We start from the raw sequence: 8,385 nt of genomic DNA, 5'->3' as shown, positions 1-8,385 counted from the left end.
ACTGAGAGTAAAGTGTGTGGATCACCTCAGACAGGAGCATTTTGGATCCATAAATGTCAGTAAAAATGATCCATTTAATAGTGGTTAAGGTTTTTCCATTGTGTCCCAGTTGCATTTTCATAAAACATTAATAGTAAGAAATTGGTTCTCAGTTTTTATTGAGGAAAATAACCATAAGCCATAAATAAAAACACAAAAAGTTCTGCTTTACATTTTTTATTCATTGTCCAAATTCATATCAGTAGACTTGGAGAAATAAAAGTTATTTTTTCCTTTTAAACATTCTCTTAAACAAAAATATAACAACTATTTACAATCACTCGTAAAAAATACATAAAAAGCATACAAGCAAAATCATGTTGTCTTTCTAAAAGACATAAGTTACAACAGCTATGAGAAGTGTGAAGCAAACTTTAAGCCACAGACCAAGTTAATAATACCTCTTTGTACAGATTGTGCAGCACACTCACCACATTTAAGCTTATTGTTGTGCATTTCTGCTGTAATGCCAAAAGATGTCCAAATAATTAAACACATTCACATCCCTCTTATTGCATTCAAGGTAAAAGGGCAGGATGGGGAGGGGATAATAAAATCAGGCAGGTATTTTCAAAATGCTATGAGGGAGGAAAAGTTCATCCTCTCTAGTTTTATGTAAAAAAAAAAAAAAAAACACTGACGAGTTGTGTTCACAGTGCTGCTCACTGCCAGAGCCTCCATGAAAACAAACATGTCTGAGGAACATTATGTAGCCCTAAATGATAAAAGCAAAAGGAAAAGAAGGAAAACAGCTTCTTTCACTGCTAACAGAGTGCATAAGAGGGAAATTTCCTTCCATCTAGTTTCAACTCTGTGCACAAAAGTAAAATCTGTAGATGTTTCAATCTCATTCAAACATTTCAAAGCAGGCAAAAACACACACTTGTTTTCAGTGCCATTTATGATATTAGAGGCAGCTTTTATTCGCTATTTTCAACATTAATACTGATTTATGGTAAAGAATCTGAGGAGTTCAGTTGTGCAAAAAAAGTAAAAGAATTGTCAGTTTCTAACTCCAGCTGTATCAACAACTCTAACGTTATGAAAAAGAGAAAGAGACTAGGGTGAAGGTCACAGTGGGTTTTGTGAAATCCATCAGACGAGTACAGCAAGGAGAAATAAAGTCCCACTGGGCTGACAGAGATGAGCAGAGAGACTAGATAACAGACGTGGCATCATGGCAGGGCTTGTTGTGTTAAACTCAAACAGACTGAGTCATAATGCCATCAAAAACTCCTCTCAATCATCCAGTCTGAGTTTGATTAAGATTGCCTTGTGCCATAAAACCAAGGGACCCACAGGGGCCCAAGCGTTCTGCAGCTAGGAGCAATCAAAGCTGCAAACTGTGAAGAAGCTATTATTGAAAATTACTTCTGAGCCTGTCCTTATGTGCTGAATCAAAATGGGATTAAAAAGAAATAGCTATGTTGATTCCACCCTCTCAGATATCATTCCACAACACACGCACACAAACAGTCATACCCCAAAACACAGCAGCAATTACGATTATAAACAGAGCAGAAATAGCACCAACAACAGTGAGTGTGAGGGGAGAAAACAATTTACAAAAACAGAAAAGCTAGAAGAAATTCCTTAAAAGACTCCTGCCCGAAGACAGACACAGGGCAATCACAACCTTGGGTTATTTCTTATAACAAAATATTCAAAAATAGCCTTTATAGAGGACTCTCTTTTCTCATCTATACATGATCAGTTCATATTAATTTACGGCAAAGAAACAAAAAATATATGTATAAATTCATATATATGCCATGTATATATTAGCATCAATCGTTTCAAGTCTTTGTGTGGCAAAACAAAAGAAGCATCACAAAGCGCGAGACAGACAAGGAGGAGAGAAAATTCCAGTTACACCCCTGCTGCACCGCAGATAGACACAATGTTCCCCAAACATTTCTCAGAATGTACAAATTTTCTTCTGTTTTCAATACAAATAAACATTTTTCAAGCAAATCCTTTAAATATTCTACAAAATGTACTATGCACATGGAGAGGAGATGCAAGCCTGGCGTTAAAATACATTTTCTGTCGACTTGTTTTGTTGCTTTAAAAAGCAACGATATGAGAGGTACACTGTGAGCACACAATTTTTATGCTGCATCTCACATTCCTGCTGCATTATAAACAAATTTACAAGGTCAAATAAAACCCGAGCATTATGCTTAAACAATGCAGCTTGTAAATCAATAGACAACTAGTCTAATAAACACTGTAAACAAAATGTGTAAGCGTGGGTGTAAACACTGTCATTTATCTTGTGGTGTTTGTGTGTGTATGCATGCACGCTGTGTGACCACACAGTGCTAATTTATTGTTTTATGATAGCTGCTGCAGTAACGACGTTTTACTCTACAGGAAGCAGCGAGGCATTTGTTCTTCAGCTCATTAAAAACGAGTTATAATACAATTTTTTATAGAACATCCAGGAGGCAGCATGCCGCTAAAGTACCTCGCGTCAGACTGAACGAGCAATAAGAGAGGCGGCCAGGTGGCAGAAACGCTGAACTGCCACAGAGACGCTGCTCGTCTCTTTTTTGTATAAAGCTAAAATAAGTGGTCAACACAAACAAACAAGCGTGCTCTGCTACTTCAGAGTCAAATCTCTCTTTTAGATATACCATATTAAGGGACTTTATGTGGATATCTTGACCTAAATTCAGTCAAATGTTTAAGTTTTGCTACAAATGAATATAGTTTTCTGCTTTATTTTCTATGTATTTGGGGTGAGTTGCATGGAAAATGGCTTGATGTGATTTATTAGTGCCACAGTCTAATAAGCTGATAGTTTTTCTTGTCTCTCATAAATTGACATTTATCTATTCTGAGCTGACATCAAACAATAACGAAATAAGTCAGTATAACAAGAAAAAAAATCCAGATGAGTCTTTGTCGTAATTTTTATATTATGCCCTAAAGTTTTCAATCCCTTTGTTTGCTCCTCACGCTAACCCATTTCAAACATTGTAAAGCTCAGGCTGCTAAAAGAAAGGGGAAAAAAAGCAAAGCAGCTTTAGACAAGAGAGCCTGGAGTGCAAAATGGAGGTAAAAGGTGGTCTGTTTCCAAGGAAGCTGACTTCCTCTTCTCATGAGACATTGTTATCTTCCTTCTTTTATTTGTTTTTTAATGCTAGTCAACCAGCTTCCTTAAAAAGTTCTTAAAAAGTGTCTAAAATCTTCCATTTGTCCTTTGCTTTGTGAAATGAGTTAAAAAAGAGATGATTGTACGAGTCCTTGAAGGTGGAGAGAGGTCACACTGGCCCTGTGTGGGTCTACAGAGGTGCATTATGGTCCACAAGGGGGGAAATGTGCTCTGATGACAGGCTGCTTGTTCAGTCCAAAGCCTGATCAACATGCTTGGTCCATGTGTGAGTGTGACGTTAGTCTCTCTACACCGCTGACACTTGTTCATCTGGAGAAGAAAAGAGAGGAGGATGTATGACAAGGAGTCGACAAGTCCTGAATTTAAGACTTTAATACCTTTTTTACAGGGTATCTGTAGGGTTCACAAAGTTCAGTTTAAGACTTTTAAAGACATTATTAATACTGCATGGAATTTAATTTCAATGATGTGTTTAACAGTCATGCCAGCCAAAGAATGAAGAAATAATCAATGTCAGCAAGGAAGATATAGACAGGAAGTACTAATCCTTATATTGTATTATTTTAAGTCCCTCTAATAAAGTAATAAAAACAATCAATAATAAGACAATAACTTTAACGCACCTTGACCCATGCTAGAAGAATGAAATGAATAGACAAAGGAATATGATCCACAAGAATTAGAATGGTTTACCTCTAAATATCAAAAATAATGTCGTTTCCTCACTTTCAGCATTTTAAACTATATTCAATGGCCATGCCAGTGCTTGTGACCACTTTAACTGTCCTAGATGGAGTTGAGCTGCCAGCAGACCTGCCCACAGAATTGGCTAGGCCCCTAAAAAAATACATGAGTATGGGCCCTCCTCACGTGTGATTTATTAATGATATCAATACATGTGTGTTGGATCAGCAGCATTGGTGCTAGCATCCTGGCTAACCTGCAATTTCCACATAGTATGACTACGCCACGCCCCGAAGCGCCGCAGGTTTGCTCTGACCGAAGGCAAGCAACCTCACACACTGGAAGTGTGTCTAGAGCACTGTGCCGCATCGTGCAGCCCTGACCAGCAGGCAGCGATCACAGGAGAACCGCAAGTTCACACAGGAATAGTATGTCAGCAGTGGATTATTTTACCTTTTGGGGTGAATTTATCATCCTTCTGGTAAAAGTCCATGATATTATTGCTTCTGCCATTGGTTGAGTACATTAGAAAGTTAATAGGTTAATGTCTGCCGAAAGGATCTGTGGTTTTATGTAAAATTCTTTGGCTAAATGCCCTCAAAAGTTAACTTTTCCTCGTCAATGGCAGCGTTGTAGCTCTGCGACCCATTGACTTCCCGATGACCCTTTGCTCTCGCTACAGAATGAGACATAATGTTGATACAGTGGTGATTTGTGATCGGGAGTCTGCGCATCGTGTTGTATTTCGAAAGATTCGGATATTCTTGTGACTTCCTGTTTGGAGCTTTCTGATTGACTGGACTGGAGCGCCGGCTGTGGAAATGCCATGATAGACTAGAGAAGGTGCGATGTGCTCCGCAGTACGATTTACTGGCAGATCGCGGCGTGGTCGCTATATGTGGAAATTGGAGGTAACAGTTACTTCATTTTGGAGCTGAAAAGTGTGTCAAGTCATCATCGGGTTCTGATATTCAATAACCTATTAGTGCCTCTTTTTAACCCCTGCTGATATCTGTTTCCACTCACTGCCTCACTTTTTATGATTTTTAAGTTTAATTTTATAAAGTTGGAGTTTGGAGATTTTTTAATGACTGAAATTTTGCCCGGTGGTTCATAACACAGTGGACTGTCATACATCCATCCATCCATTTTCTATACCACTTATCCCGGTGGGGGGTTCCGGAGGGCTGGAGCCTATTCCAGCTATCACTGGGCGAGAGGCAGGATACAACCTAGACTGGTTGCCAGTCAATCACAGGGCTGACATATAGAGACAGACGGCCTGTTATACAACAAACCTGAATGATCAATTTTGTATAACTTTGCAGGGACTTTGAATACAAAAGCAATGTTTGGGGAAAACCAATTTATTAATCTGAGGAACACCAATAATATAGTAACTCAAATTCGATGAGTGAAGTTGCCCACTTCACCATACTGACAAACATCTGTCTCATTTATTTTCATCTTCAGCGTTAAAAACGTCTAAAAATATATGTTTGAACAGGAAACATGTCTGAATTCCTGGATTATACTCTAAATGAATCATGCTTTTGTTCTTTGTCTTTTAGTTTCCTCTTTATATTTTTCTTTATACATACCATCCTCACTGTCGGCCAGCTCCTGTGCTGGGAGGCAGATGCTGGGTGGTCTGGAGTGGCCCTGAGTAGAGCCAGCAGTCTGGCCTTCTTGTTGGAGGTGATGATTAGCAGCCAGCCTCCGAGCCTCAGCCAAACTGCCTGCTGCTCCGGGGCTCTGCATGAGTTTGCTCCTCTGCAGCGCCACACTGTAGTCCGGAGGTCTGAGGTGAGGAGGCCTGGGGACGAGACCTCCTGGCCCTCCTACTACTCCGTCTGTGAGGCCCAGATCCCCTAGAGCCAGACCCTGGTAGCCTGGAGGGGTGGGAGGGGGAGCTCGATAACGCTCATCCTTGGCAGGGGAAGTGATACAGTACACTGGATGGATGTGAAGATCAAAAGAAAAGGAGGGATGAAGTGAAAAAGGAGGGATGAAGTGAAGAGGGAGTAAGGGTGAAGAAGTTTTTAAAAAAAGGTGGTAGGTGAAGAAGGGGGAGAAATGAAAGATAATAATGTAAAAATTAAATCAATGTGGAGTTTCACAAACATGATAAACAACTATTCATGCATAAAAGTGTGTGGAAAATTAAAAGGAAAAAAACAAACCAATGAGATGGATGGCTGCAGCGGACACAGATGCTACTAGAGCTACATCTCATATTAAAAATCAGTCACTTCTTTAGAAGAATAATGGATTAATCGTTTGGTTTTTTTTAAGCTCCAGAAAGAGTAATAACAAAGCCCAGCTTCTATTTCTAAAATGTTTTTGACTTGCTAGTGGTATTTAAGTTCAATGAGATGTAAACTAGAAAAATAACATTGGAAAAGCTGGACGTGAAGAAAGATCAACTCAAACGATTGATCGATTATTTAAACGTTTGTATATTAATACCCTGTAAATATTCTAAAGGAAACAGTCAGTAAAGCTGGAAAATAACCCCACTGTCTTAAATGTTCCTCAAGAACAAGTTAATAAAAACATTGGTCATCCTAAAGAAACTGGAAGAAAACTGAGCAAGACAACTAGGAAAGACTCCCCTGGCTCTACACCTCTAGTCCTACTGAGTTCTTACCCTGTCCCAAGTGAAAACCGCCTGAATCCTTTGCCTAAGTTCGCTGAAATTCTCAAATGCAGCCTTTGTTATCTGATTCCCTAACTGCATGTCAAGCAAAAGAAAGCTGACCTCACTAAAATGACAGCAGATCTAGTTTAACTGGCTGTATAATGGGGTAAAATATTCTATACTGTAACTATCTAAAGACCCACACAGCCCTTAGCAGACAGACAAACAGACAAGGCAACCTCTGTCACACTGACTTTAGAGGAAATCAAACTCTCAGCCTGAGCCCTCACCTATCAGGCCCTTCTCTGTGCTTGACGTCACCGTTTTGTAGACAGGGTCTGTGCTTTGCCCTCCTTCCTCATTGGTGGGCGAGGAGGGGTTCTCCGCCGTGTTTCTCCGCTTTATAGTCCCATAATTCCCCTCATAGGTGTCTGACAGTGAGCTGGACGACGCCCAGCTCTGCCGCGACTGATTGGACAGATCCGAGCTGGAGTCTCTGGAGTGATGCTTTACAGAAGAGTCCTCGCTAGCCCAGGTGTGAGCTGCTGCAGCACCGTCCACCTCGGCTATCGGTCCTCCCAGCTGCGTGTGCTTGAAGCCGCCCAGGTGCGTGTGCGGGAGGGAGAGTGGATGTCCGTGGATACCGTGGTCCCAGGGCCGGCAGGAGGAGGTGGGCAGGCTCTGGAAGGAGTCGTGGGAGTTGGAAGAGCAGGACGTCCAGCTGCCCCGGCCGCTGTCGGCCACAGAGTCAAGAGAGGTGTGGTCTGGGGTCAGCTCCTCTGTAGAGGTGGAGGAGGTGAAAGTGGAGGCCCGTGTTACGTATCCTCGGGCTAATGATGAGGAACTGCTGAAGAAAAAAGACTTAATGAATTTATTTGAATTAAACAAAATGTTTCATCTTGAACACATAAAAAAGTATAAGCAAAATAATCATACAAACAGCAGCCGGACGTATAGTGTGTCAAGAATGTAGCTGTTTAATGTTTTTTCCCTTTTTTTTTTTTTTTTTTTACAATTTTTCATATTTTTCTGGTTCTGTCTTTTATTATATCACAGAAATACAGAGTAGGCCTAAAATCATAAAGACAATAAAGACAAAGGGAGAGAAATGTTTTGATTTGACTGTTAGTAGAGAAAGGATGGGAAAGCCGTTCAAAGTAACACAGATATGCCATGTGTTGTCCCAAATTTCCAACCAATAACTCATTGTAAGAATGTTTCAAAGGCTTTTTGTTTTTTCACCTGTAAAATTTGGTCTCAGTGAATATTCATTAAACTTTATGCCTCATCTGTACAACTTAACCACGAAACAAGTGTTTGACAGCATGATTGATCACCCTATCTTGCTTTTTCAGAAAGTTTTCACTTCAGCTGCTTTTCATAAACCAACAGTTTGATTCACTGTCCTGGTTTAACTTGACAAACAAGCCACTCAATGAAACCAAACTGTATTTCATAAACAGGCCCGTGCTTTACAGCAAGGCTGGCGAGGTAATATAATATCGGAGAAGCAGACAGATTATTGCGTCTGGAGAGATTTTATAGTCTCCACTTTGTGAGACAGAATGGCCCGATCATGGAGGAACAATAAACAAACAGCAGACAATAAAAACAGGTGTGTTGTTTACTCATCCAGATTAAAAAGCTGCCTGTGTGAAAAGCAATACAATGTATGTGTGTGTGAGGGGGGTGTGCTAATAAAAAAACTGCCATGTTATACGACCAGTTCTGTGAGTTTTAATGAGAAAGGACATAATTGGAATCCAGCCGGGAGAGGAAATGAAGGAGCAGCTTGAGGGAACACAGTGTGTTGGTAAAGTGTGTTTTTGCTCATGTTGGCCACTGGGAAGGTTTTTGATGATTGAGTGTTTGACTGGGATGTGTCCTGGTGGTTTGAGCC

At 40.3% G+C, this 8,385-nt stretch overlaps 1 protein-coding gene across 8 annotated transcripts in view; it reads right to left on the bottom strand.

Moving 5' to 3' along the window:
* Nucleotides 1-206: 206 nt before the first annotated feature.
* Nucleotides 207-8,385, bottom strand: part of LOC121518508 (rap guanine nucleotide exchange factor 6) — a 211,753-nt gene continuing 203,574 nt past the window's right edge. For 6 of the 8 annotated variants that reach the window (XM_041800853.1, XM_041800854.1, XM_041800855.1 and 3 more), the window contains 3 exons: nt 6,776-7,332; nt 5,446-5,799; nt 207-3,469 (listed from right to left, as the gene is read on the bottom strand). In XM_041800853.1, coding sequence (XP_041656787.1) covers nt 3,447-3,469; nt 5,446-5,799; nt 6,776-7,332 — 934 coding nt within the window. In that variant the 3' untranslated portion in view covers nt 207-3,446. The remainder of the gene's footprint in view (nt 3,470-5,445; nt 5,800-6,775; nt 7,333-8,385) is intronic. The other 2 variants (XM_041800857.1, XM_041800851.1) reach the window with 1 other exon arrangement.

Source organism: Cheilinus undulatus, linkage group 12 (genome assembly GCF_018320785.1).
Source record: "Cheilinus undulatus linkage group 12, ASM1832078v1, whole genome shotgun sequence".
Taxonomy (NCBI): Eukaryota; Metazoa; Chordata; class Actinopteri; order Labriformes; family Labridae; genus Cheilinus; species Cheilinus undulatus.
Note: the sequence above shows the minus strand (reverse complement) of the source record. Positions and strands in the feature narration are given on the sequence as shown.